General features: G+C 35.9%; 4 protein-coding genes and 2 long non-coding RNA genes across 7 annotated transcripts; 2 read left to right on the top strand and 4 right to left on the bottom strand.

Annotated features, from left to right (window-relative positions):
- Positions 1-285: 285 nt before the first annotated feature.
- Positions 286-6,788, bottom strand: LOC131771472 (ribosome biogenesis protein BRX1 homolog). Its single transcript, XM_059087277.2, has 12 exons — positions 6,680-6,788; positions 6,547-6,605; positions 6,156-6,208; positions 5,509-5,552; positions 5,020-5,090; positions 4,865-4,914; positions 3,678-3,751; positions 3,235-3,285; positions 2,536-2,637; positions 2,397-2,430; positions 1,989-2,083; positions 286-1,905 (listed from the first exon to the last, which is right to left on the bottom strand). The coding sequence occupies exons 1-12, from the start codon at positions 6,761-6,763 to the stop codon at positions 1,711-1,713; spliced, it is 912 nt and encodes a 303-aa protein (XP_058943260.1). The 5' UTR covers positions 6,764-6,788; the 3' UTR covers positions 286-1,710.
- On the top strand, positions 6,748-9,551 carry LOC131771476 (plasminogen receptor (KT)-like). Its single transcript, XM_066159156.1, has 5 exons — positions 6,748-6,893; positions 7,331-7,453; positions 8,016-8,146; positions 8,333-8,442; positions 9,311-9,551. Exons 2-5 carry the CDS (start codon positions 7,361-7,363, stop codon positions 9,424-9,426), a joined length of 450 nt encoding a protein of 149 aa, XP_066015253.1. The 5' UTR covers positions 6,748-6,893; positions 7,331-7,360; the 3' UTR covers positions 9,427-9,551.
- Positions 9,552-10,452: 901 nt separating this feature from the next.
- Positions 10,453-12,911, bottom strand: LOC131771478 (uncharacterized). Its single transcript, XR_009339195.2, has 3 exons — positions 12,620-12,911; positions 11,046-11,185; positions 10,453-10,852 (listed from the first exon to the last, which is right to left on the bottom strand). It is a non-coding gene; the product is annotated as an uncharacterized lncRNA (long non-coding RNA).
- Positions 12,912-15,964: 3,053 nt separating this feature from the next.
- Positions 15,965-21,223, top strand: LOC131771482 (gamma-aminobutyric acid receptor subunit rho-2). Of its 2 annotated transcripts, XM_066159073.1 has the most exons (7): positions 15,965-16,063; positions 16,558-16,625; positions 17,477-17,688; positions 18,071-18,153; positions 18,543-18,665; positions 19,193-19,566; positions 20,119-21,223. In XM_066159073.1, the coding sequence occupies exons 2-7, from the start codon at positions 16,623-16,625 to the stop codon at positions 20,461-20,463; spliced, it is 1,140 nt and encodes a 379-aa protein (XP_066015170.1). In that variant the 5' UTR covers positions 15,965-16,063; positions 16,558-16,622; the 3' UTR covers positions 20,464-21,223. The 2 variants fall into 2 exon arrangements, with proteins under 2 accessions (XP_066015170.1, XP_066015169.1); XM_066159072.1 differs by lacking the exons at positions 15,965-16,063; positions 16,558-16,625 and having other exon boundaries at positions 16,768-17,688.
- LOC136277272 (uncharacterized) lies at positions 17,649-20,543 on the bottom strand. Its single transcript, XR_010715828.1, has 3 exons — positions 20,404-20,543; positions 19,438-19,515; positions 17,649-17,923 (listed from the first exon to the last, which is right to left on the bottom strand). It is a non-coding gene; the product is annotated as an uncharacterized lncRNA (long non-coding RNA).
- Positions 21,224-21,996: 773 nt separating the features above from the next.
- On the bottom strand, positions 21,997-27,625 carry LOC131771468 (serine/threonine-protein kinase STK11-like). Its single transcript, XM_066159071.1, has 10 exons — positions 27,118-27,625; positions 26,869-26,952; positions 26,010-26,099; positions 25,789-25,850; positions 25,271-25,341; positions 24,492-24,628; positions 24,080-24,207; positions 23,498-23,555; positions 22,866-23,041; positions 21,997-22,384 (listed from the first exon to the last, which is right to left on the bottom strand). Exons 1-10 carry the CDS (start codon positions 27,453-27,455, stop codon positions 22,290-22,292), a joined length of 1,239 nt encoding a protein of 412 aa, XP_066015168.1. The 5' UTR covers positions 27,456-27,625; the 3' UTR covers positions 21,997-22,289.
- Between the last annotated feature and the right edge of the window lie 141 nt (positions 27,626-27,766).

The raw sequence follows: 27,766 nt of genomic DNA, 5'->3' as shown, positions 1-27,766 counted from the left end.
ATGGAAGTAAGGTGAGATATTTTTATTGGGAATTCGACCGTATTTTTCTAATTCCTAAGAGCGGTGGTAAATATTCCCATTAACACTCGTTTAATTTCGGGCTGTGACTCTTATTACGCAAGATGATCATCTCACAGCTAGAACTTGGGCCGCCTGCGTTTGAACATATTGATTTGACGACCTTCTCAGAGTCCATGGCGCCGATAGACTAGCTCGCATCAAACTCAGTAACAAATATTCAAGTTATAACTCTTGAGCTCATTTCACACTCTCATGGCAAGAAGCCTTGGAAATACCTGCATCTTTATGAAAAATTTCAGTACAGCTGACAAAAATAGAAAATAAATTTGTAATTATGGTTCGATCATCATATGACCGTTTGTGATCGAGCCAACTTCCTTGCTGAAACCTTGACCCAAGTCCACCGATCTGGTCAGGATAACGTGTTCTGTGCGGAATCATGTCAGTTGAAACACATTTTGAGAAACTTTGATCTCTACCATAATCGAATGACCACAATTTTTTTGGCAAAGCTGTTTCCACTGTATTGGGTTCACTTAATGCACTCGACACACGTTCTGGTCAAAGAAGCAGCATCAAAACTACCTCCCACGTTGAACCCGAGTTATACTAGGAGGACATGATGAAAATTTTGAAAGTGATCTTCACAATCAGAAACATAAATTTGAGCAATACAAATTCTCTATTTCACGTTTTACAGCACAATCAAAATTGTTTGAAGGTAAAAAAACAGAATGAAAATTCATCTGTTACGTAGTACTCTTCCTTCCTTTCTCCCCGTCTCTCCTGTTCTCCTGTCTCCTCTGTAATGTTGACAAAACACTTCCCATCTGACAGATGTTCATTTTTCATCATTCGAAGAAGGACTCTTTTACAAGGACGTTGAGCAATATTTGTATCTCATACGGTCAGGATTTCTCGTCTTTACGAACAACACTTGCCGCTAAGTGTTAGGTATTTCTTGATTACAAAAAAAGCACCAATATAAATGGCAACAAGCGAAAGCGAGGCGCACATTGAAAGTAACCTGAGAACTTCAATCAAAGCCACATTTACATATCAATATATCCATCAAAAGTTGTTCAATTACAAGGAAGTTGTCGAAGTTGTCAACAGAAGAGACACAGATAAAAGGAAAGTTCCTAAATATGCAAGGATCTTAAAGCTAGGAAGTAATTCCTGACTCGCCCACCTTTTTTGCAATTAACAGAACAAAGCATTTTTTTTTAATGAAAAAAAGTAATCTCTTCTCAAGAAATGCTTAAGTTATGGTCGAATTTTAGATACAACGAGTCTTCCTCTTCCGCTGGTTACTAATTTCAAATATTACACGACAAAATTCCCTTTAAAAGGTTTTTTAAAGAGAGTATCTTCTAATAAAATAACGAGCATTCAAACAACACTACGATCAGACTTGCAAACGTCCACATGTATATTCACACTTCTTTAAAGAAATGGACACCATGGGCAGTTTAGATATATTTGAGAAAAAACGCCAATTGGTGCATTGCACACATTTTGCCGTAGTACTCGTGTACAGAAATCTGTGCCACGACAGAAAGAAACTCTACTCAAATTCCATGAGTTTCTTAGAGCCGATAAGATCTTGAACCAGTCTTCGTCAGTTAGTTTCGCTTATTCATCTACCCCTTCCGTCTTCCACTCTCCGTCTTCTTAGAAATCTTTCATTCATTTTGCCCCACCGCCTCCCCTTGCCTTGGCAATGTCAATATCTGATTGGGTAATTGTATGAAATACGTCATCTACATCATAAATGTCACGTGGAATATCTTGGTTGGCTTCCCGTCGATCCTCAAGAGCTTGCTTCGATTCCACGCGAGCTCGATACCGTTGAGCAGCTTGCTTGCGGATCATCCGACGATACTAAGATAAATAAGGGTGAGATTTAGAAAGTGTGGCGACCCTAGATAAAGAATTTGTGTAAAAATGACTCTTACAAAACTTACCTCATTAGGTGACCGGTAATGTGGGTTTTCATAAAGTGTTGCTCCTCCAAAGCTTCCTTCAAACACTCTTATAAGGTTTAATACAAATCGTGGGCCTGAAATATAAATTTACCACGTTAAAATCACAATTCAGAATTATGCCATATTTCAACTCTTATAAGTCTTATGTGAAAATAAAGAAATTAATCCTTTAACTCCCATGAGTGACCAAGACAGAATTTCTCCTTAAAACATCATTACATTATCAAGCAGAAAAGTGATGAGAATGGAGAAAAATATCATTAAGGGGATTACCAGTTGATCTAATACCAAATTCTCTTAAGTAACATCATAAGAATTGTATAACAGACAGTAAGGAGAACTACTAAGAGATCTTTGGGGTGAAATTATTAAGAGAAAGGCATTTACCAATTTCCAGCAATGATCCATCTTCCTCAACAATCTATGGAACAATAAGAGTTTGCACAGGTCAGTATTTTTCAAATGAAACTACAAAAATTGATTGTTTTTGGACTCCATACCAACAAGTATTTAGTATTTTATTTACCTGGAAATTCCGGAACCAAATTCTGTTGTCTTCTACTGAGAAAGAGAACACATGATCTACAAAGGGTTTGCTTTTGGGATGATAACAAGGAGTACTAAAAATCTGCACAAAAAACAGAGAGAGAAGTAAGAGTGAGAACAGAATCATTGCACAAATACTGTAAATATTATAAAAAGTCTGAACTTCAGCCCACCAGCCAGAACTTATTCCAGTGTCTGTCTTTAACATGAAGTGACTCAGAGTCATGGTACTATCCCCCGGATGGGATACCAGAACACTCCACCCCCTTCCCCAGAAATTCATCATAATTCCCCGAACATTTTCTTTTTATTCCTTTATTTTATGCTACATAAAATAATATTGATGTAAGAATTAGTCAAGTAAGTAGTGTCCATAAGTAAGGTTAAGTATCACTAAAAGTGTTAGTAATATTCTAAGTAATATCATAAGTGATGTAACATATTTGTATTATTAGTGATACAACATAATCAGTAATCAGTAGTATTGCAGCTAATGTATTGCAATTAGCAGTATTGTAAGTAAGGTTACTTAATTAGTAGCATAGCTGTGAGTATTGTATCCCAGATTATATAATTATTGTAGTGTCCACTTTGTTAATTCGTTAATATTGTTTCTGTAAAAAAAAAAGTGTTGTTTAAATAAAACAACAAAAGCAAAATTATGAATATTGTTACCTACCTGAATGAACATTTCCTTCAAAAGTGAGTGCTGAGGTGTTTTATCAAAATGCTGTTATGGAGTAAAACCAAAGTGTATGTTATTGTATCAGTAAGAACTGATCATACTCCAGGACACTGGCTCTATGCTGAATGTGTGCATACTTTTAGTACAATTGTATTTGACATGAAAGGTTATCATCAATGCAGAGAACATTTTGAGGGAACAAAATAATAAAAAGGAAATAACAAATGAAGCACGAAATCAGGTCCAACAATTTCATGCAAAAATATCTTAAAATGGTGAGAGAGGATCTTTCCACAAACCAGACGAAACATCCCTCTGTCCATATTCTGGTTTTGATAAGGCTTGGAAGTAGATTAAAATACATTGCTTCACATGGTAGATGCCGATTCTCTTCCTTGTAAATTTAAAACTATTCTACAGTAGACATTTGCTCTAACCTGATCAAATGATAATATTGGTCTTGATCCTTTCAATGAATTTCCAGTTAATTTAAGTTCATCCATTGTGTGCACTAAACAACCAGTAAAAAAAAAAAATAGTCAGTTTACTTATTTCAATATAATATTATGTTTGACTTGTTCAGTAGCCCAAATTGTTGATTCCTAAATAATTTAGACAATAACTCAGCATGTATGCTGGTAACTTATATGTTAACAAATCAAGACGGAATATGGAAATAAATTTTTCCAATTTCAGAGCTAAGTTATGGAACTGCCTGAAGCCTGACTTGTGTAAACATGAGAAAAAACCTTTCAAAAACGTAATTCACTAATTATTGTTTGCAGTGCTTGGTGATGAGGATGGTTACTGTATGTTGATGTCTTAATGTTACTCTCAAAAATTACTTATTAACTCTAGCTATTATCATTACTTCCTTATTTCTTAAGTTTTCTTATGGGCTCTTGCTGTACTCATGAAAATGCTAGCTATCGGTGAATGTATTTGTATACCTATTTATTTTATTTTATCCTATACATTTATTTTACCTTATTTACTATTAATCCACTTTGCTAAATTTGATAGTCAGTTACACAACCAACCTGCCTTGATTAGCTTAGCATGAATATGCAGGTTGTGTATTTATCTACCATAAAAACCCACAGATAAGCCACACCTGCAGATAAGCTGCACCCTGAATTTAACAGCTCAAATTTTGGAAAAAGTTTTTAAAAGAAATCAAAAGAAATCCAAAGCCATGTCTTGAGAAGTCTTCTTCATCCACTGTTCATTGAACATAAACTCACTACTTCAAAGTCTTACCCACAACTTTAGCACTTTAATATAATGAACATCATTTCTACCAACTTTGACATATGATTGGTCTTTTTCTGGTATTTGTTGGCAGGAATTTCTTCATTCAACACAGTTTTTCCACAGATTTTTGCATTACAACAAGAATGTGAGCGGAACATTTGAAGCTTAGGAACCAGGCATTAGATCGGACATGAAAATGGAAATGTTCCCACAGATAAGCCGCACCCCAAATTTCTAGTGATGATTTTTGGAAAAAAGGTGCAGCTTATCTATAGGTTTTTACGGTAATTTATTAAATTTAAACTATAAGAATAAAATGACGAAATGATGAAAATACCAGACATCATGAGTGGCCCCTAGTAGCACTTACCATTTTCAACCAAAAACTTGGCAGATGGCCCATGTGGCGTACAAGAAAACCTTCAATAACAACAAACAAAACAGGCTCAGGGATGTCCTGAATTTGTAATATTATACACACTAAAATAAATTTTAAGTGAAGGGGAAACAAAATATGAAACCTACCACATATAAAGGTCCTGTCCCTTTCTCATCTCAAAAAAGACACATTTGTTACAGTTTTTCATCTCACAGACCTACAAGTCAAGTTATAGTGTTATTTGTTACTGATATAATATACACTTTTGTTACTTACCACCTTTAATCTCTCTTTAACAATTACTGATGTTTTCTCTCTAAAATGCTCAGGGATGACAGGGGCTTCTACACTATTTTGGTCGAGGTGGAATTCCTGTTTACATGAGGTGAAATAAGTGCATTGTAGAAGAGAATGAAACTACAATTTATAACTGGATAAAGGTGGGTAATATGGAGAGTTAATTTCCTTCAAGGAAGAGCTTTATGTTATACTACTTTACAAAGAAATATTACAAAAACTCCAACAGTCAATCTGATTGGCTGATGGCTGCATATCAATGAGTAAGTGCACTTAATGCTGATAGGTGATAATTAACGTTGAGTGTGATGACAGTCACAGAAAAATTGTTTACTAACCTCATTGACAATAAATAGTTTGTCTTTGCGGTCAAGTTTGGTCTCTAAAAGAGATCAACAAAGAGAAAACATCATTGAAGCATTTCAAAGTCTGATTTTGTTTAACTTCTGGTGTTAATGTTGACTTTTCACTCCTGTCTCTCTATAAAAGAGGCCTTATAACACTCAACCAGCTCCTCAAGAAGGCACCTGAGGTTGCACCAAAAGTAGTCTCATGGGATTTTTTGATGATTCATCATTTAGTTTTTCCTTTGACCTATATGTTGGTAATTCAGAGTCACAACCTATCCCTTTACACCTCAACATCAGTATGCATATTCTCCATACATTTCCTAAGATGCTGACAAGGAGTATTTGTTTAACAGTCAAGGGTTTCTTTAGTTGGTGATCATTTCCTTTATTCTTGTGACCTTAATGTTTGATTCAGGGATGATATTGTAAGGAGAAATTAGATGCTAGTCATTCATAGGGGTCAAAGAGTTAAATCAGGGCTGCAAGGATTTCGAGCTGTACAAATGCAAGAGGAGTCATGTTCTTTGAGCTGATTGATTTGTGGTCAGCATGCATGCACCTGAACACAAAATAATCATCAAAAGAGGTATGTATGGGGAATTTATCATAAAATCATAAAGATCATATGCATATACCAGATTTTGAGTGGGGTAACAATGTCTGTATATCCAGCATAAGATGCCTTGCTCTGCGAAAATTTAAAGAAGATATACATGGTACATGTAGATATCAGGAATTTTTTACAATACAGAATGAACTTAAAGTCAAAGTAATTATCACATCACATAAAGTGAAATACATATGAAACAAGTCAACAAGGATATTTAGGCTGACTAGAAATACATTTAATTCAACCATAAAACATTCAGTGAAACACAGATATACCCATGCCATATATAGCCTATCTTCGATAAATGGAACACCATGGACCTCATATAAGCGATAAAGAATATGAAATCAAAGAAAAGAACAACGATCATATTCTCCTGCTTTAAATTCTCGTTATCTTGGCGTCTTCGATCTCACCTGTGTGATATACCACGTGAGCAAAACACCAACACGCGTTGTTTGTTTGTCCATTTTCCCTGTAAATAAACGGTCAAAAGTTTGATTTTATCATACATTAGCAAAGAATAGCTAAATGAGGGTTGGATCTAACCTTTTTCGTTTTCTTTTTCTTCGGCTGTACTCCATTAGAACTATTAGAAGTTTCCACTTCTTTGATAGACCTTTTCTTCGCCATTTTGAATTATCGACTTAAGCTTGGTAACCAGGCTTTTGCGACAACTGCTGATTTAGCACTGCTGACCCATAAAGAATGTTATTGACTTTCGAAGAAAGGCACGGAAGGAGGGAAAGATTCTTAGAACGAGGTAAATATCCCTGAACTTCAACTTCTCCTCTGAAAATGAAGCCTTCTGAGACTAAGCTAAGAGGTTAATTTTGTAGTTTGCAAATTAAGTGCTTAAGATACAAGATAAGGACCTGAGAAACTTTGCAAGATTCGAATTCTGTCAATCGCTGGTTTGTTGATAGCTTCAGTGATTAACCCCAGTTCGCTGAAAATGCAAGATCTGACATTTGATAATAGTTAATCGTTATTATGCTGTTAACCAATATCAACATATTGGGTCAGCAGAAAATAGTAATGATTATTTAAAACTCAATTTGAAAGCAGGGTCCTCTGATGTAGCTCAAAATGTAGTTTTGTGCCCTATCAAATGATTTGTTAATCGTACCTTTAGTTTTAATTATTTTGTTCATGAAAGGAAATTATTTTTGATTCAAATCTTCCTCCATTCTTTGACAGATTTTGTATTAAGGAGGAGAAATTAACACAATGGGTTCTATTCTTGGAGGAGCTATGAAAGAGACCATGGATGAAAACATGAAGAAGAATCAGGAATTTATGTTGAAAACTCAACAAATACAGGTAATTTAGCTGCAGAAGGTAGCTCTGTGTGAGACTGAAACTTGGAAATGAAACTGAATTTGAAACCATCACCAGTGATATCATGGTTGAATATAAGAGCCAGAAGCTTTTACAAATTACTGTAAACACCAAGGTAAAAGCCACACCTTTTTTCCAAAATTTGAGTTGTCAAACAGAAGGTGAAGCTTATCTGCAAATGCTGCTTATACACCAATGTTTATGATTCTTTGCAGGATTTTGCTGGTTATTTAAGTCATCAAATGAAGATGTACAGTAACTGAGATTTTGAATAACAGTAGGACTGTTACAGATACTCAACCCTTTAACCCCTAAGAGTGACAAGCATCTAATTTCTCCCAACAATGTCACCCCTAAATCATACAGTAAGGTCATGAGAATAAAGAAAATTATCAGCAGCTAAAGAAGTTATTGATTGTTACATAAATTCTCCTTGTCAGCATCCTTGGGAATGTATAGAGAACAGTATGGAGAATACCTTTACTGATGTTCAGGTGTAAAGGGTTAAAAGTTTCTTATTTGGTAACACACTTATTTTTTTCAGCTGGGAAGGCAGCTTCAAATGCAGAATGCTATGAGAGAAAGACAAATGTCCATGCAACTAGCTGGAGCAAGAGAAATGTTTAATTGGTTAGCTACATTCTATGGAATTGCAACAATTGGCATGTTTGCTGGGTAAGTGTTACATAATGCACAGCTGTTCACACAAAGTTTTCCTACTAGAAAGGTTGCGGAACAAAAAAAAAACTTGAACTTAGATCAAGAAGATATAAAGAAGGAAAAAGTCTGTCATCATTGTGTGTTTATTATGTTGTCATTTTCATATGATCACATTTGTCCTCTTTTACTTTTTTTGTGTAGGTTTATGAAATCCAAAAAGCCAGCTGTTTTAATTCCCTTTCTTCCACTATCCTTTGTTGTTGGTTATCAGGCTGATTATGTTTATGGAGGCAAAGTCAGCAGAATTAGAGGTTAGTGTAAAGGTTTGGTTGAAAATAAGGATAGTTACCATCAAAAGATCTGGTTTATAATAAAGTAGCCTTGAGGCAGTCTTGTCCATTTTCTTTAGTTGAGTGGTAGTCATGCAAATATATATGCCCTCCATGTCTCTTACCTTACTCATGCTCCCCTCTCCTAATGTCAAAAGATCTGCCTTATTATTAAGTAGCCTGTGTAGTAGAGTCTCATTATTTTAGTTACCAGAGTTACGTGAATGTGAGGGATGCTCACACTATTAGCCTAAGGGAACAGTGTCAATTTATTGTAATTAAGCCCCCAATGGGTATAAAAAAACCTTGTGGTTTTGGTTGACAGTATTTTTGAAAAGAAACTGTGTTGTACAAAACTCAGGAGTTAGTGGAGCCAACCCATGCTCATCTGCGGAATAAAGGCTTCAAAATCCAGTTGAATCTGCATTCCATGGTTTCCTATGAGACCCACTGTTACACCTACATAGCAGTCTTGTCCATTTCCTTTAGCTGGGCAGTAGTCAGGTATTTCAGGTGTATGCCCTTGCTTAACCCAGTTGTTGGGGAGACTCATTCCTTTGGCATGCTCCCCTCATGTAGCTGAAAGAAAATGAAGCACTGCACCATGTACTCGCAGGTTGGAGACTCAGTTGAGTAACTGAATGTCATAGGGACTTAACATAAAGAGAAATGTTTTTAGAGATAGCTTGTTTCATCCCTGGAAGGTGGCCTCATTTCATTTTCTAGCTGGTGAAGATACATTGCATAGTGCAGAGACCTAGAAGTGTTTTGGTCTCTGGTTTATTCATATGAACTTACTTGTCAGGATTTATTGATTTTTTTTTTACTTTTCGCTTTTGCTTTTTTGCAGAGGAGGCAGAACGTATCATGAAAGAAGAATATTCAATTCTTCAACTTCCTGCCGGGATGCCTGATTTCAAATCAATTGAAGAAGCTCGTCTAAAGGCTGAAGGAAAGTCATCTTGAACTTTTCTAGTCATCTGAGAAGCTTGCATTATATAAAAGACACACCTATGCAATCTATAATCTCTACTATACCTAAGTTAATATCTTTATAAAACCCATACGCTTACATAAACATTTTGAATTTACTATTTTGAGAGTATATTGCTTCAAGGGCTAATGCTTGAAATGTCAGCCTTTAAACTCTTTACTGTGGCCAATTTACATTGTCAACTGAGTTGATAACACTACATTACCCTGTCATACTCTCCCACCGACACAGCACCATAGTTTCTTTAGAAACTCACCCCCTTTATTGTTGTTTTATAGTCTTCAAAAAGCTGTATATTGAATGCTTCTCATTACTCTGTAGGGTTTGAGTAATGAAAGGATTACTCTCTGTGACATTTCCCAAAAACTTTTAGATGTTTCCCAAGAGTAACCATTGAGAGAAAATGAAAAAGGAAAAGATCATGTGCTGCAGGCATATGTTTATTTTCTGGTCTCTGAAATATTATGTTTACTCATCTCTATGACTTTATATGGCCTCCACTCGAAGTCCATGATTGGTCAGGTCTGGAAAATAACATTTTGGAATTTCATGACTTTCCAAGTGTTCCATGACCTGTACAAACCTAGTAACTGTGAACAAATTACTTACCAAAAGAGAAGAGGCTTTTTTTAGCATGGTTATTTTGTTCTGAAAGTATACATGTATGTAAGGCTCATATGTGTCAACATTTCACTAATATTAGACAACTTAGGCTCAGAATTTTGTCAGTGGTGTACATGTACCTTGATCTTAGGGCCATAATATATAGCACTCTTCCCTTAAATCAACTGAAAATCATATATAAAAGAAAAATATTCAGAAATCGTTTGTTTTGTTGATTGTATTTTAATGACAAAAAGGGGGTCATGGTTCTAATTATAGGCTTTGAGCAAAAAGAGCAAAACCAGTGATGTTAAATGCAAATTTTAATTGGTTATACTGCTGCTGTCAAACCTGTTATTACAAGATAGTAATTTCATGCTTATAAGTAGAATTTATTTCATGAAATTTTATATTATTAACTGTTACAGGGTAGTAGAGATTCATCAGGGCACCAAACTGTATACAGTCATGACAGAGCCACCTTAAACTTTTTTCCTGGTCCTCCTTACAATAAGATGGTATATGAGATGATATTAGATCCGAGTTTTTGTATCTGTGGAGTCATAAAAGTCCACTTTTCTTATCAGTAAAGCAGTTACTGCATTATTAATTCTAAAAGACAGTCCATATCCAAATTTGAAAGTTCAAGTTATTCTGCTGCACTGAAAATTAACGTAACATACTGCAGCAAAAGTAAACACAACTTGATTATGTGGTGTAAAATACTTTCTAAAATAGCTTTGTTACTGGAACATTTTTTTAAACATCCTTCCCTTGTGTCTTACTCTGCCTGGCCTGTGAAAATAAGTCGTATAAATTTTAATAGAACACCTTGAAACATGCAACACTACATAAAAAAATACCGTACCAGAGAGATATATAATAGACGTTACTATTTCGTTGATCGTCTACAACCAGAAAGGAACATGTTCAAAAAGAAAGGACCCCATAAAAGCAGACTAAGAAAAATAGATAAAATTAGGCTGACCTTCTAACACATTCCACAAGTGTGTGGGCACTCTTCTTCAACAAAGCTGACAAAACTCCGGTATGTTATGAACCACCGACTGCTGAAGCACTGATGTTTTCTCAACCGACATATAGTTGGATGTACATCCAAGCAATAGACTGTAAAATTATGTAAAATAGAGTTAGTAAGCAATTCTTAACGCTTCTTCCTTTTTTTGGATTAAAATAAGTATATTAACATTAAGTTATAGTAGCTTTTGGTGCCTTTGCTCAGTCTACAAATGATCCTCTGTCGCATAGATGTCTCTGTAATATGATAGTAGTGCCCTTCCACAGTGTATTTTATTTTTTAGCTTGAATTATTCCTATTTCTCCTAAGTAGACTTAAGTTATAGATATCATGCAGGTTTCTGTTTGTACTGAGGCTTTTATTACCACAATGTGGCGTCTTAGTTTTTTTTTAACTCTTAAGTTATTTTAGGAAGTCAGTACCTCTTTTTGCTATTAGGCTAATTAATGAAAAATCCCTTCTTTTATTTTTATTGGGATAGATCAAATAACGTTGTTGTCACCAAACAGTAGTTATCTGGGATTGCTTCATTTTGTTTTGTGACTGGTTCATTATTCATTTGAATTTTTTTCTGATATTTCCATTGGTCAGTTAAGTGTCACCTTGTAAAGTGGTTAGTCTCCAATTTAGGGATATCTTTTTTTAGTCATTTAAAAGAGACGGATATCGTTGATCAATTTTTCACAATTAACTTAGTTTAAACACTCTGGATATCTTCTACTGTGGAAGACTAGATAGGATTGACGACTGATGACATGATACTGAAAAATTACATGTTAGACTATGCAACACATTTACAAGCCGAGAACAGCCTTTGATCTTTTTTGAAGATCATATGTCTGCATATCAGTTGAATCTTACGGCCGGGATGTGACCCTCTACGTCAAAACGAGTCCTATTTCTCGGCAAAGCAAAGCATGCGTGACCTGGTGAAGATCAACCGAGAATCCGTTGAACAAACCACAACTTGAACTTTAAGCGTTGTTTTTAAAAAGCGTCGTGTTTTCTCAGCAACAAAGATGAAATTTTAAAAAATTTCTGGGTTCAGCACAATTTTCTTTTAGCTCTCGCAAAAATCTCTAGATAGCCAAACGTCTACTTTTTCAAATGTTTATCTGAAGTGGACTGAAAAAGGTACACTTTGTTTTTTCATAAACAAGTGTCTGCATCATTGCCAGCCCTTACTTAAACCTTTAACTCCCAAGATCCGATTGTCAATTCTCTAGCTACCACACATTTCCTTGTAAATAAGTTACGAGAATTTGGTGGTAGATCAAGATAACAACCTCTACCTGATAAGCTTGAGTATTCCCAAGACCTGTTTGCTGGATGTTTAGATATTACGGGGATAAGTTACATGTTAATCACTTCTACGAAGGTACCGTTGCGTTGTTCAATTATTCTGTACTCAGACTTAAAAGTTATCAAGCATAGAATGGGCACTTAAGTCTATTACGGCGGATATGTGGCAAAAAGGGGTACACTTTGTGTTACTATTGGTTATTTCACTTAAAAAAATTCACCTTTCTTTTTCGTCAACCAACCATCGTCAAATTCTATTGCATCTCCGATATCACGAGGAATCAGTTCTTCTCCAAACGGTTTGGCCTTTGAAACTGGTAAAACTGTGATCAGTCCAAGAGAAAGGATCAAAACCCAAGAGCTCTTCATTTCAATGGAATACTTCTTGATTGGGAAGTCAGTTAACACTTGAAGTACGAGAACTGGCTGTTTTCCGCTCGTAGGCTGATAGTGAATTGTGGCTCTGTAAGGCTACCTTTTTATACCAAATCTTGGCGTCCATATTAAGTAACACAAGTTTCAAATATACAGATAAAACGATGACTCCGAGACTAAACCGTTGGAAATTTCAAAAGCTAAGTCACTCAATTGTTTGTTGGTTGAAAGCGTCGTTGATATTAACGCTGATAGATAGGTCACAGATAACAGGGATTCGAGTTTCGCGTCTCAATGCACTTGTTCTTATCATTTACGTGTCAAAGTTCTTTTTGCATTAACAAGCCACCCTTGACAAAAAACGTGCTCTCCTCAGTTAAGTAGGGTGGTAAAAAATCCATCCAAATTAACTCTATGTTGTTCTCCTTTTAAAAGCTGAAGGTAAAACACTTAATAACAAAGTGCTTAGTAACACACAATTTCAGCACGATGAATGTAATGTCACAGAATTCAGTTTGACATTTTGATCTGGGCTGACCCGCAAAGCTATGAAATCTTCGATATTTTTGTCTGCAATCGCGCATGGCTTTTTTCAAAATGTTTCAAATGCTATCAAAACTTGAGAGCTTGTTTAACGTATCTCGAACAGACGACCTTCTGTTTTTAAACTTAATCCATATAGTTACCTTGTACCCTTGTTATACAGGTCTGTCTAAGAAATGTTTTAAAAAAGACATGATGTGCCGATTTCCCAAACATGCAATCCTAGCTAACGTGCGAACTTCTAACGGACAACTGATCATCAAACTACTCTTCAATTTTGACCGGGTGCAGTTTTCAGTCAACGAATATCGTAACAGTCGTAACACTCAGCAAAAAAGCAGGCAAGGTCACAGTCATATATAAGAGATGTCAACAAATCATCTATTTTTTTTTTATATATTTTATTGTGTTTTTCCATTTTACATTAAAAAAAAAAATTACAGCAGTATAAAGTAAATAAAATTGTATAAGGTCAGTAAATAAATAAATAAATAAACAAAAATATTAATACAAGGCTACCCAAGGTAAAGTTATTTCAACTGAGTGATTGTAAAAGTTTTTCCCATTTCATTAAGTGCAGGTTTAGTTTTTTCTTTTCTTTAGCTAGGTATTCTCCTATTCTAAAAATTTTTTTAAGGTGCGCGAGGAAGATAATAAAGCTTGGGGTAATAGATTTCTGTCTGCATCTATTTTGAAAACCTTCTTAAGCTGCGAGTCGTGAACTTCGCACATCGAACTCCTTCGTGTAGAGTGCCTGCGGTTTAAGGAACGCTTGAAAACAGCGGGTCCGTTCATAAACAGTCTAAAGCGCATGCGTCGCTACTATAAGCCTTTCCCGTCGCTCTTGGGAAGAGTTTTGACGGGGGAGGTGTGGGGGTCAGTGAGGGTATGAAGAGGGGAGGGTGGGTGGGAGAGAATGTTTCTCACAATCCTTGTTAAATAAGCAGAATCAATTTGTGTTCCTTTGTGTGTCCGTCCCTCAAGTTGGAACAACAGATGTGAAAGGAAAATGGAGACGAAACAGCGATAGTACACTTAAGGATGGCGGCACCCAAGAAAATTTATTTTGTTACCTGTATTGAGACGGATAACAGACCACACACTGGCAAGGAACTGAAAATAAAAACATGAAAACAAGCAAAAAAGTGCAGAAAAATAAGGGGTTGAGTAAATCTATAATCAGCAAATACCCTTAATGCTTTTAGAATTCTGCTATGTATTAACGCTAATGGAGATATCGCCTTCCAAAGACAAGTAGAATTTTGATGATAATAAAAGCTATGGGAAATGATAAACGCTTCGATTTGAATGACGTCCACAGCTTTAAGAGTCGATACTGTTAACCAATGCTTAGACAGGTGCACTCTGGGTCTCCAACGGTTTTTAACTAAAGTGCCCTAGTGATTAACTTTTTAGCCTTCGACGAAAATGTGATTTATGTGCGAAAGATGACTTATACTTTGAGCTGTAATTATAAACATTAATTTCCGCGGCAATGCGAGCCGTCATTTCTTAATTGTTTGCAATGTGTTAACACTGATATCTTGATTCAAAGAATAACTGGAACATTACATTAAATGCAGGTGGTTTTCTTTATGCATTACTGAATAAATAATTATGAAGAATTGTTTGAATTTTCATTTCAGTCAACACATTTCAGTGGTCGGCCAACTCAATGCAGTTCAAAGTTGATGATTCACGTACAAGCCGAGATTGAGTGGCTCTACTCACTCACCCCTTTCAGTTGAGGAAAATGTCAAAAAGTTTAATTTCTGTGGCGTTTTTAATATTTCAAGCAACTTTTTCGTTTGCTGTTATCGATGAAATCAAGAAAAGCAGGTGAGATGTCCCACGGTATGTCAAACGCAACTGAATCAAAGTTATTTTCTCAAATCTACTTTTCGAGTCGTAGGAAAGTTTTTTTTTTTCCAAGATTTAACTAGAAGTGTTTGAAAAGGAATGATGCAATAACATTAGACTCATATGTGGACCAAGTGTCTTAAACTTAAGCAAAAAATTGGAAATTTGACGCTATGTTTATTGGGAAATCTGGAGGAGAATTAATTCCAAATGAACCTCTCAAGTATGACTCAGAGACCAGCATCCTATATAAACCCTAAGTGCCTCGAGTTCTAACAGTTTAATCGTGATCACAAATTATTTCGAGAAAAAGTTGTTTTTCTGGAGAACGAAATGTAATTTCATTTTTTAAAGCCACTCATTTGTCATGTTCTTTCTTGACATTAGCGCTTCCTCTCCCTTTAAACACCACTTATCATGTTAATCGCCACCTTTATCAAATTCATGAACAACAGTGTGTTGGATGATTTCTGAAAATTTAGGACGCAAGTCATTTACACCTCAACATAAAAATACACTTTGTTTTGATGATATCAGCACGATTGTTGATGTTTCGAAGCAAACATGGCCTCTGTCTTTAGTGAAGTAAGATAATTTGGTTTGATCAACTGAGTTGATAATGTGAATTGGCCATCGCAGAGAGTTTTTAAAGCTGACGTTTCAAGTAGTAGCCCTTCCTTTGGGGGGGGGGGGGGAGATACAGGCTAAGTCCTGCTATAACGTACGGCTTTTTAAACCACTATCCCTTTTTCAAATTGTGCGTTTAAATTATAGATCAAGCGAAGCAGAAGAGCTTTTTCGCTACAGGATTGAGGCGCCCAACAAAACAGACATATTTGCTAAACTCTTCAAAGGATATGACAATAGAGTTAGGCCCAACTACAGAGGTGGGTGTATAAATATTGACGGAGGACTTATGTCGCAGATGCAAATATCAATAAAGATCAATAAAGATCAATAAAGATCAATAAAGATCAATAAAGACCAATAACAAGAAGGAAAAAATAACATGAATTACTAACCAGGTGATAAGTGCCCGTTTTTGATATGGTTTCGTTTTTCCTTCTCTCTTCCGTCGGATCTCGCAGCTCATTCATTTGCAACGCGTCAGAATTTTGTCACATGAGATCTAATTTTTCCTCAACGCGAGAATCTTCTTGAGCTTTTGTTTTCAGTTTTATCTAACTCAGTGTAACCGTTTTAAGGACACGCTTTTGAGAATTTGATGTGCATACATAATTGTCATGATTTACAGAATTTGAAGCCAAACTGAGTAAACTAAGAGGATACTTAGATTTTTAGTTTTCTAAGTTTGGCAATCTCTTTTTACTGATATTGTTTAGTTAACGTCTTCCCTTTCTTTTGGCATTTTTTATTTCAGAGAAACCAGTCCAAGTTTTACTCTATGCTGTCATTGACTCGTTTCACGATATCAGAGAAGATCAAATGGTATCCATATAAAAATATATATTTATTTCTTTAGAAAAATTTAATAAGTATGGCAAAAGCACAACTGACATAGATATATTTTTCAATAGCATTTTTTAATTTACTTTCATAAAATGTGCTATAATTGAAGATATTTCTCAGATAAACAAAAGCAAAGTATTTTGGATCGGAAGCCCTGAGAGGGGATTTTGTTTTAGAGAAAGCACGTTTGGAATGAAATTAGAGAAATTACAACAGCCAATCAGAACTTAAGTGAATATGAAAGGGATTCAAAGCAAGCAAACTGCTTGAGGCGCGGGAAAACGCACGTGACCAAGTTGTTATTAGCTTAGACCAGTTTCCAATCGAGTGTCAGAAAAACCAAAACCAAGGTAATCATCACCATTAGCCAATGAAAACTGAAAGTGAAAACGAGCAAACTGATTGAAGCGCGGGAAAACGCTGATGATCAAGTCGCGATTGTTCGTAGTCTTCATCTTCAGAGGATAGTGCAAGTTTTCTGAACCAATCACAGAGCAAAGTTAAGTAAAACTAAATCAATCACGTATTACTTTCGACACTCGATTGAAAATTGCTCTGAGGGTTGCATTTGATTGGTTGATATGCCGGATCGAACTTTATTTCTAACCAATCACTGAGCCAAGTAACAAAAAAGAAATGCAGTGCACCAGGAGATTTTTATATTCTCTTGAGTCCACGTTGTGAGCAACTTTCGGCTCTTTATTGAAAATAGTTCTTAAGTTAGATCAGTACTGTGTAGAGGGAAAGCATCAGTTATCACTGTAAGGCAATGAAAAGGACTCCAGCATTTTCCATTCTTAACTTATTACCTTATGTCATTACTTCAAAAGGAATACAAAGTTGAGTTAATATTAAAAGAAACGTGGAAGGACCCAAGACTTGCATATGGCAACGCAACGTGGTTCGTCAGACTTAAAAATGAGTTATTAAAGAAAATTTGGTATCCTGATACAATGATTGAGAACGCCAGAAAACACGATGTTGACGATAAAACAAGGACAGCATACCTGTTTGGTGATGGGACGATATTTTTCTCGGAATGGTTTGTATGATTGAGTCATCATTGAACTGTATTTCACTGAGTTCAGTATGGTGATGATGGTATACTTATGAAGATGATAGTCGTAGGAACGATGAAAATTCTGGTTGTGACTTTTCACCCTTTATACCCTTTACATCAGTATGCATATCCTAAATACTGTCTGACGTATCCTCCACACTGTTCTCTATACGTTTCCTTTCATGTGCTTCCATATAGATTTTTAGATGGCCACAAGCTGAGGGAGTAGAAAAAAACTTTGTTTTACTCTTGGAGCTCAGTAACTCGCCCAAATACGTAAGAAGCTAAGTTCCTCGTACTGCATTCTTTGCGTCACAAAAGACAATCCATTCTGTTTCGTGTTTCATTTTATCTAATTTTCAAGGATTAAGGCAACTTTAACAAGTCACATGGATTTTAAGAGCTACCCAATGGATGTTCAGACGTTGAGGGTACAGTTTGCTGCTTGTATGTATGAAAACATTTTGTTCAATAATGCAACCAAGAGGTGATTTTCTAACTTTAATTTTTAGTTTAGAAAAATTTAAGAGACAGATTAAGCCCCTTGGAATGACGTATGATTTTAAAGAAAAGTTTATTCAAATTTTCTTTTAACTTTAATTGAACCATAAGTTTTATGTTGTATCATGGCGTATGCACTTTGCATGTGGATAACTCAAACAATGCATCTGATGCATTTCATTGGCTCCATTTTAGATATCACTAATCTATAACCAACAAGAACAAATAATTCCTAAGGAAACCCTAAGGTGATTACTTCGCCTCTCGCTCTAAAACAATGTTGTTTTCCATAAAATATGACAATTTGTGTTTCTTGGTGAATTTACCTCTTTCAGACAGTTACGATGATAATCAAGTTCTGTATGAATGGATAAAAGTATCTCTGAAGGAACATGACATGACAGAGTTTTACGTGGAAAAACAAATCCTCAGATTGGAATCAACGTCATTTATTACAGGTAGTTCAGGTATTTATTTCTTAATCATCATATTAGACAAGATAAGACTGGAAATTGTGAAAGGTATTTATAAAGTGTGATGATTTTGATACTGATTTTGACAAGAACAGTGACGACGGCAATGGTAGTGATAATTGTTATGATCATGGCCTCGATAACGATGACGATAACGATAACCGTTTCTGTAACGATAACGTTAACGGTTACTATAACGATGACGATAATGATAACGGTTGCTGTAACGATGACGATAACGATAACAGTTACTTTAAAGGTGACGATAACGATTACTATAACGATGACGATGATAGTGACGATGATGATAATAGCAATAATGATGATGATGGTGATGATGAGAATAACGATGATAATGATGTTAATGGTAATGAAATTGAAAATGATAATGATGCTGGTAATAGCGATGGTAATGGCAATTGTGGTGATAATTTTATCTTTTAATGAAGATACGAAAACATCTGATAATTTTGACAGATGGATTAACGAACTGGGTTGTTTGAACTTTCTAGGAACACATACAGCAGCTGTGGTCGAGTTTAAGATAAAACGTCGCTTACAGCACTTTATCGTTGGCTTTTACGTCCCTTGCATCGCATGCACAGTAGCCTCTTGGATCCAGTTTTGGATGGATGAAATGGCCGTCGGTGACAGAGCAAGTCTGGGAATAACATCAGTGTTGACGGAGATCTTTCTACTGGAGTTTAGTAATCAAGGGATGCCTAAAGTCAGTTATATGAAAGTTGCTGAACTGTACCTTATCGTGTCTTTCGTGTTCATCTTCTTGGCCCTGATTGAGTCTGCAGTGGTGTACAAGGTCAGTCAGTGGTCACTCCTAAAAAAGAACAGTGGAAAGATGACGGAAAAACAGGCTATTAGAGATAAGGTAATTATTTGTTCCAGTGTCGATCCAGGGTCTGCTGGGTTTGGCTTACCCCTGGGGTCGGTGGGTCTCGAACTGATTCATATTTTGGTCGTTCACTTTTCAATTCGTACCCATTCTCTTCTTTCATTCGCTCGTTTGTCGCATCATCATGCACTCAAATACTTTGTAATATAAATTTATTTTTTGATCTTTTTTCATCTATCTATACGGTTTATCATGCAAACAGGGATACCAGCCTCTGGAAATCTGAATTTTGAAGACATTTGATTTCAATTGGATCTCCCTTCTCATCTAAATTTCTTCTTCTAATCGACTCTCTTGCCCCAGTCTTCCTTAGAACCCGGTAATCGCTAAAATCACACGATGTAATCCAAAATCAAAAAATGATTGAAAAAAGGCACATAAACACAACCAAGTCCTTGTACAGACAATCCAATGATCTTTTGTGATGAAGTAGATATTTCTTGATTTGCCATCTTAAAAGAGAACGTATGCAAATAATTTCATGGTCTCTCACATTAGTTTAACATCTCTCATAACTCTTTTTTTCAGAGTCATACTTCACAGACACCGACAGGAAAAGAATTTTACAAAGAAACCGAAACTCCCAAACCCGAAACACTGACGTCTTGTAGATCACCAATGATGTTAAGATACAGCACTCTCAACTTTGAGCAAACAGTGAATAAATCATCGGAGCACATCCTTTCTGAAGAAGAGAGATACGAAGGGACAGACTCCCCTAAAATCTCGACGACTTCAGCGGGAACTGAAGCCAAGGAAAGCTGGGGCCATGCGATAGACCGGGGGGCGCGTGCCTTATTTCCGCTCTCTTACCTCATCTTCTCAGTCATGTATTTTGGTGTCATGTTTACTTCTGATGAGGGATCCAAATGACATCTCCATTCGTCTGACTTTCCAGTCACTCGAATAGGAAAACACTGGAAAACGACTTATCAAGTGAATCTTTAGATTATTTTATAGCTAAAACTACTTCGAGCCAATTCAGCTCTCTTAAATTTCAATCTTACCGGATGTCAAAAGTTTCAGCTTACATTTGTTAGTCAAGTAAGGTTGAAAGCAACACTACAATTTTTAATGGTTTTTATTTGCCGTCACATCAAGAATATCAGATATTTTTAAAATGATGTTTTTGGAGGTTGTCTGACAAGAACTGAAGGTTTGAGTCAGGTGAATTCCAGGAGAAATTTGAATATTTGCTATAGATCTTTCGACCCTTTGACTAGCATCTAATTTCTCCTTACAATATCAACCTAGAATCACACAATAAGGTTACGAGAATAGGAACATGATCACCACCTTGAGTAGTTATCGATTGTTTTATAAATTCTCCTTGTCAGCACCCTAGGGATTGTATAGAGAAAAGTATGGAGAATATACTTACTGATGTAACGGTGTTAAATTTAATTCCCCTGATGGTAAACATTTGCCATTTTAGTAAGCATTGATTTTATTTAAAAAAATAATAAAAAAAACTAAAAAAAAAAAAAAACCACAGTAAGTTGGGAAAGCGAAAAGTTTGTCAGACCAGTGAATGATTATAAAGAAACAAATATCTGCAACCTTAGCTGTGATGACGACTTCATTTGACGCTTAACTTGCGTAGTTGTCTCCAATCGCTCAACTTGTTTGCAGTAGCTCAGCATATGCTCGTGCTGAAACTTCAATTCTTCCCTTAGACTACCGCAAACACTTTAAATTCGACGAATGATCATTTTATACTCTCTTCAGATTGTTTTTTAAGTAAAACTGTAAATTATCGACCAGGCAATCACACATAAGGTGTTACTTCCATCCAGTCAGCACAATTTGAAGGGTCACCTGGGATGAAGATGATTCCTTCTAATGCACTGCATATCCTTACGGCGCATAATGTGCAAAAATACACAAAGTGACAAAATGGCGCGTCTCAAAATGGCCGAAGGCGCGTCGGTGAACTCTTCAACCCTTAAGAGTGACTAACATCTAACTTCTCCCAACAACATCACCCTTGAATCAAACATTAAGGTAAGGAGAATAAAGGAGATGATCATCTTCTAGAGAAGCTCTCGATAGTTGAACAAATTCTCCTTGTCAGAACCCTAGGAAATGTCTAGGGAGTAGTATGGAGAATATGCATACTGATGTTAGGGAGTAAAGGGTTAAGTATATTGCAACATGCAATATAAACGTGCATGCTTATAGTCCGTGTAAACGCGAAAAATTTAAAAAACACAGGAAAAGCGTAGGAGCTGCTCGAAGCACAGCAGGGCTTAGGATTGGGGATTATGGATTCGAGACTCGGGACACAGGATGTGAGATATAGGATAGGGGATTTGGAATAGGGGATATGAACGCGTGTTACGGGATTCGGGATTTTGGATTCGGGATTCGGGATTCGGGACTCGGCAGTCGGAAGTCAAGTCTAAATCAATTCACTGCTATTTTATTTAATCACACCAGCTGTAAGACTTCACTAGCGCCAGACTAGAAATTGGAAGATGCTTCAAATACAAATGTACAAAAATCCGTGCTGCCTCATGGCCAATTATTGTAATAATATTGATTATGTACACTTAAACAAACGTAAGAAAAAAGTTTTAAATGGTTTTCCCCCAAACCACTTCCAGAGAATCATAAGTTTTCCAAACAAAATAAACACAGTACAATCAATTATTAATATGATTCATAACTTAAGGGAGTTAAGAGATTTATGTATGTTTTTACTGTGCTTTGCATGATCCAAGACTTGGTCTTTTCAGGATGGATTTTCTTCTGCTAGGAGTGGCAGGTGATCTGACACTATCTAATGAATCATCTGTTGGGAAAAAAATTATGAATAACACATAATTAATTACTCTCAGTTTGCACGTTCCTAAAATCGACAGATATATCACAAATCATTTATTTGATGTGACTCTAATAATTCTTTCCTCCTCTTAAAAAATTCCTAAACAATGTAATGTAAGAAGGTCCATGATCTTGATGGATCAATATCGGTATCTAAGCAACTGCACAACTACCCCTCCCCAAACCCAACTTTAACCTTACCTTGTTATCAGTGGACTGTTGTTGGGTTAGTGGAGGGGTAAGTGTGGAGTTGCTCACATACTGAAATTGATCCCTTTTGACAATATTGTTCATGATAACAGACATGTAAGGCAAGTTGTAACATTAATCATCCAAAGAAGGCAGGGGAAGCACTCACATCAGATTTTATAGGAGTATATTTACTTAAAGGAAAATCGATTAAGGATTTACCCATTTAATAATATACCACTCGATACTTGTTCACTAACCTGCCGAGTAAGATTCCTCAATGTGACTGTATTCTTGAGGACCTTCCTCGTCTAGAGTTGGATTGTGTAGATCATCAAGGTAAGGAACTACACTCATGCTGCGCAACATGTCACCTTCCTCAGTGGGTGGGATGGGTACCCTGTAGTTTGTCTTCCAGTGATTTTTACAAACCCATCTGATTTTAATAATAATAATGATAATAATGAAAAATGGACTAAAATTAGGTAGGTTGTTGCCAGTATCTGCATGAACCTGTTATATATGAAGGAAATAATTCCTCACAGAAGAAAAACAAGTTTTGGGCACACAGAATTATCAGTAAATTAGTTGAGAGGGTGGTGTGAATTTTCTGAATGAATCAAAAGGAAAAGAAAAATGATGAAAGTTCAGATTACTTTTGACACTCAATTGCAAATTGCACGAATTAGAAAAGCATTTGCAAATCAAACCAAAATCTCCATGTAAGTGCAATTCCTTGGTAGATGAAATATTCTATCCTTTTAACAGCCACAGTCAGCTCTTTAAAAACTTATTAAAGAAAATGTGTCTTAATTCTACACCATTTCTCATACAAGATTTAATTTCATCTCAATGAAAAAATAATGTGATACTTCCTTTAATCTACTATTACCTGTGTTTTCGTATCTCCTGAATAGTAAATCTGTTGCAAGGATTTGCATTCAGCATCCCTAAGAAGAAAAAAAAAAGGACAACGTAATTGTGATATTATAATCATATTGTATATCTGGTGTAAGTGAACTTATATTTCTTTGGCTTATAGTCTGCAGCGCAGTCATATCATTAAGACAAGTTAACGTTACAAGATTACGATCATTTATTCCACTGGCCATGTTTGATTTAAAATTAGAGTGGATGGTGGGGGGGGGGGGGGGGGTGGGGAGAAGAGAGGTGGGAAAAGGCTTAATTTCTATTTCCCTGCACCCTCCCCTCTCCTTCCACTTTTCTTCACGAGGAACTACTGCGAACCACCTTGCCAAAATTATACCAAGTCATGGGCTAACTACATGTACATTGTAGCTCCGGGTAAAATAATTTTATATAGAATAGTTCAATCTACTATGCCCCTGACAAGATCAAAAATTATCTTATTTTATCTTATGACACTGTGCTTGCCTAACAGCCAAAGGCTTGTTATATTGGTCCTCATCAAATCTGTAAGATAACCATGAATTGTTAACTTTCCAAGTTTTACCTCTCAGAAGTTCAGCTAACAAATCATCCACTCCTTCAGGAACTGTAAATTCTCCTTTGCCAATATTTTCAAACAATTTATAAATATTTTCCCCTTCAAATGGGTATTTTCCAGTGGTAATGTTGAACCTGAGTAATACAGAAATAATGTTATGGTCACAATTTGTTACAATAACATCTCTAGGTACTAAAACAATGAAAACTCAACAAGGAAATATATCTTTATATAAATACACTCATAAGAGATTTCTTCATTGCAAACTAAACTCCACTTAAGCATTTAATCAAAGCTACACCAATACATAATGCTTCAACATGATATACAAGTACTTTAATTAATAACAAAGCTAAATGTTGCTAAACCAAATGCAATTCCAGATTATAATCAACAAATGATTGAAGGTTCCACTTACAGTGTTACTCCAGCTGCCCATATATCTACTTTAAAACCAGAGAATGTCTCCAATCCATTGGCAATCTCTGGTGGCTGAAAAGCTGGAGATCCTTGGCTTGTCCTGCAAGTGTCATCAACTGCAAATGGTCCTAACCTCTACAAGAACAGAAAGCAAATTCAAATCTAGAACAACTGTTCTCAGAGAGCAAATCTACAATTGTTCATAAATGTTAGAAGTACCTTTGTACCACATTAATGGTCAGATTACATGTTAAGTAAGGTAGTGTGGAGGTAAATGAATAAAGAGGGTAATTTTCTAATAAAAGAAACTGTGATATTGCATTGGTGGGAGGGTATAACAGGGTAATTTAGTCTTATCAACTGTATTTGATAATAAAAATTGGCCACCGTAAAGAGTTTAAGAGCTGACATTTTGAGCATTAGCCCTATGTCAGAGTGATTGTGTAGAGGTAGTGTGGCTGAGTAGTTAGGGCCCTGGGATTGTAATCTGGTGGTCCCAATTCAAGCCCTACACCCTAATGGTCACTGGATTTTTTTCACAGTTGTCCCAAATTCAACTCTTTTGCTCTGCCTTGTATGTGGCCAACTGGTCCGCCTCCTACAAGTTGGGATTTTTGAAAAACACTACATTTATTAACAAATGTTTCAATTAGTTAGTGTTGGCCCTGAAAAGCTTCATTGGGGGAGTGGTCAATTAAGTATATATACACTCACATACACATTCAAATAATCCCCCCCCCACTAAAAAGGACTTTATTTTTATAGCAATTTACAAACCTCTGCAACTCCAAAGTCTGATATCTTTAAAGTCCCATCAGTTGCTAAGAGTAAATTACCAGGCTTGATATTTAATACAAAATTAAGGTTAATGACTCAGCTAGTATGGAAATGATGAGTGAGCATTATTCACCCTTGAGCAGCCAAACAGATAGAGTACCAGTGATACGTCACAGAAAGAGACTAATTTTCAGTTTCTAAGCGGTATATACTGAAACAGTTGTTCACCACAGTGCCTGTGAAAGTGGTGGATATCTCCCTTGTTGTTTTGTGGTTGGTAAATATCCACTGCTGGCCACCTCCAATTCAGTGAATAATTTTTAAATATTGTGCAAAATTTCCTTTTCCTTTTTTTCAACGTTTTATTTGGTGACTACAATTTCATATCAGGGACCATGTTATGAACTAGCAATACCAAATGAAGGATCTGAAAAAAAGTTGAGCTCCTGGCACTGATCATAACTTTGAATATAAACAACTTAGTGATAAGTAAAAATGAAAGGTCTGTCAAAGGATATCTTTATGGATAATTCCTTGACTGTGTAAATACTCCAGACCATTCAACAACTGAGTGAAATACCTACAAAAAATATAAAAAGGAAGTTAAATCTAGTTTCCTAACAGAAAACTGAGGAATCAATTTTAACAATGTGTGAATAAAAGCATCAACATGGTTTTCTTAAGTTCCACAACAGCCCATGTTGTTGCCTACTTCTGTTGCAGCTTATTGTTTACTTACCCATGGGCCTGCCATATGGGAAATTTATGTCCTTCAACACTTTCCAACATCTCTTGGAGTTCTCCTACACAATATTCCATAATCATATACCTTCACAAAAAGTCTGTCAAGGTTTTAACCACAGCATTGCTCAGTTCTTTCATGATATTTAATCAACAGTAACAAGTGTGTTAGTTGCAGGTATCAGACAAGCTTATGTTTTCTTATCTGTTGGAAGATCATAGTTTTATAATGCTATGTGGGATAAAGAAATACAAAATTCAAAACAATGCATGGAAACAAATTTATTTTAAGCACAGCTACATGACATCATTTGGTTAACCCTTGAGATTTGAGTAAAAAAGAAAAAAGCTACAGTATTCCAGGTTACATTTAAACAAATATCACTGTCAAATCTGCTTGAAGGTCTACCAAAACCAATTCACATTTAAGGAGAAAATGAGGGCTATATAGACTCTACCACCCCTCGATAAAAAAAAAGAAAGAAAAAAACATTTTTTTCAAAAAGTGTTGATCAACATATATTGTTTTTAGGGTTTCATAAAACATGTACACATAAAGAAATTTCTACCATTATCATGTATTTCAAATAAAGAAATAATTTGCAACTGATTTCCTATTTCAGTATATTCTTGGAGGTCTTACATTGTATAATTTTCATGTTCACATACTCTCACTACAGAAGCGACAAAAAATAACAACAACAGGTAGAAATAAGATTTAAGGTACTATATCAAAGTATTGTATCGTAAATAGTAAGTAAATAGCGTAAAACAATGAATAGTATATTAGATTTCCGCAGAAATGCCGGTCAAAAAATGTGCGGAATGCAATGCTTCTGTTTTCACATAAAGGATACATTTTTTGTTTTTGTTCGTCGTACATCACATCATACAGTTTAATGACATTTGGGTGGCACAGCCGTTTCAGCAACTGAATTTCTCTGTCGATTAACAAAGTTTCAAAGATATACAAGGTTACAATCTTGTCTATTAAAATTGAATCTATCAATTAGGATATGATCCCATACTTAAAATCAGTGACACACACTCTATTGACAAACTTCCTTCGGTAAATTAAAAAAAAAGTACGAAGAACACGCTATCACCTCTGAACATTTTGCTCTCCATTAGGAATTCTTCTCAGTTTTCGTCGTTTCATGATTTTCACAGCACAACGTCGAAGATTTTCGCTGTCGAGCATTTCCTTCACTTTGCCGTAAGATCCCTCACCAAGCGCATCTCCCATTAAATATTTCCCAATAAACTTAGCTCTCTTCCTTCGAGGTTGATATATAATCTGATCGGAGTCAACCCGATGAAAGAAAATGTTTGGATCTTCATCACCAAGAAACGCAGGACTGTCGATGTTTTCGTAAAATCCGTCCTCGCTTCCGACCACAAACAGTCGCTGGACACCATTCTCTACAACCATACTTTCCACCATTTGAAGGCATTGGTCAGCACGACCAAAATAACTGCTATTTCATGATGCTCGTCTAAAAATTTCTAAGACTTTACGATACACATCGTCCTCGACGTCCGCCATTTTGTTTGCATCGTGACATCAGAGGAAATGTGACGTCACTCGTTCCTAACGACAGAACTTCCGGGAGGCTAATAAGCCAAACTTGCCTGATGTGAGGAAAACAATTTAACATTTTCAAGCATCTGTTATCTAACTTTTGAGGAGCAAAACCCTATATCAGTGATCCCGATCCCTTCTGAAAGGAGTACCCCAAAAGACTAATGTGAGCA

The sequence above is a fragment of the Pocillopora verrucosa genome, chromosome 12 (genome assembly GCF_036669915.1).
Source record: "Pocillopora verrucosa isolate sample1 chromosome 12, ASM3666991v2, whole genome shotgun sequence".
Classification (NCBI taxonomy): Eukaryota; Metazoa; Cnidaria; class Anthozoa; order Scleractinia; family Pocilloporidae; genus Pocillopora; species Pocillopora verrucosa.
This window is presented reverse-complemented; position numbering and strand designations above follow the sequence as displayed.

Coding starts and splice junctions, on each gene's coding strand:
- LOC131771472 (XM_059087277.2), bottom strand. CDS start 6,763: ATGGCGAAGAAAAGGTCTATCAAAGAAGTGGAAACTTCTAATAGTTCT. Junction 6,209..6,546: donor TCACGTGGTATATCACACAG/GTGAGATCGAAG, acceptor AAATTTTCGCAG/AGCAAGGCATCTTATGCTGG. Junction 5,553..6,155: donor GTTACCCCACTCAAAATCTG/GTATATGCATAT, acceptor GATCTCTTTTAG/AGACCAAACTTGACCGCAAA.
- LOC131771476 (XM_066159156.1), top strand. CDS start 7,361: ATGGGTTCTATTCTTGGAGGAGCTATGAAAGAGACCATGGATGAAAAC. Junction 7,454..8,015: donor TGAAAACTCAACAAATACAG/GTAATTTAGCTG, acceptor TATTTTTTTCAG/CTGGGAAGGCAGCTTCAAAT. Junction 8,147..8,332: donor ACAATTGGCATGTTTGCTGG/GTAAGTGTTACA, acceptor TTTTTTGTGTAG/GTTTATGAAATCCAAAAAGC.
- LOC131771482 (XM_066159072.1), top strand. CDS start 17,459: ATGTCATTACTTCAAAAGGAATACAAAGTTGAGTTAATATTAAAAGAA. Junction 17,689..18,070: donor ACGATATTTTTCTCGGAATG/GTTTGTATGATT, acceptor CTAATTTTCAAG/GATTAAGGCAACTTTAACAA. Junction 18,154..18,542: donor GAGGGTACAGTTTGCTGCTT/GTATGTATGAAA, acceptor TACCTCTTTCAG/ACAGTTACGATGATAATCAA.
- LOC131771468 (XM_066159071.1), bottom strand. CDS start 27,455: ATGGTGGAAAGTATGGTTGTAGAGAATGGTGTCCAGCGACTGTTTGTG. Junction 26,100..26,868: donor GACGAACAAAAACAAAAAAT/GTATCCTTTATG, acceptor CTTTTTGTGAAG/GTATATGATTATGGAATATT. Junction 24,208..24,491: donor TGGGCAGCTGGAGTAACACT/GTAAGTGGAACC, acceptor TGTATTACTCAG/GTTCAACATTACCACTGGAA.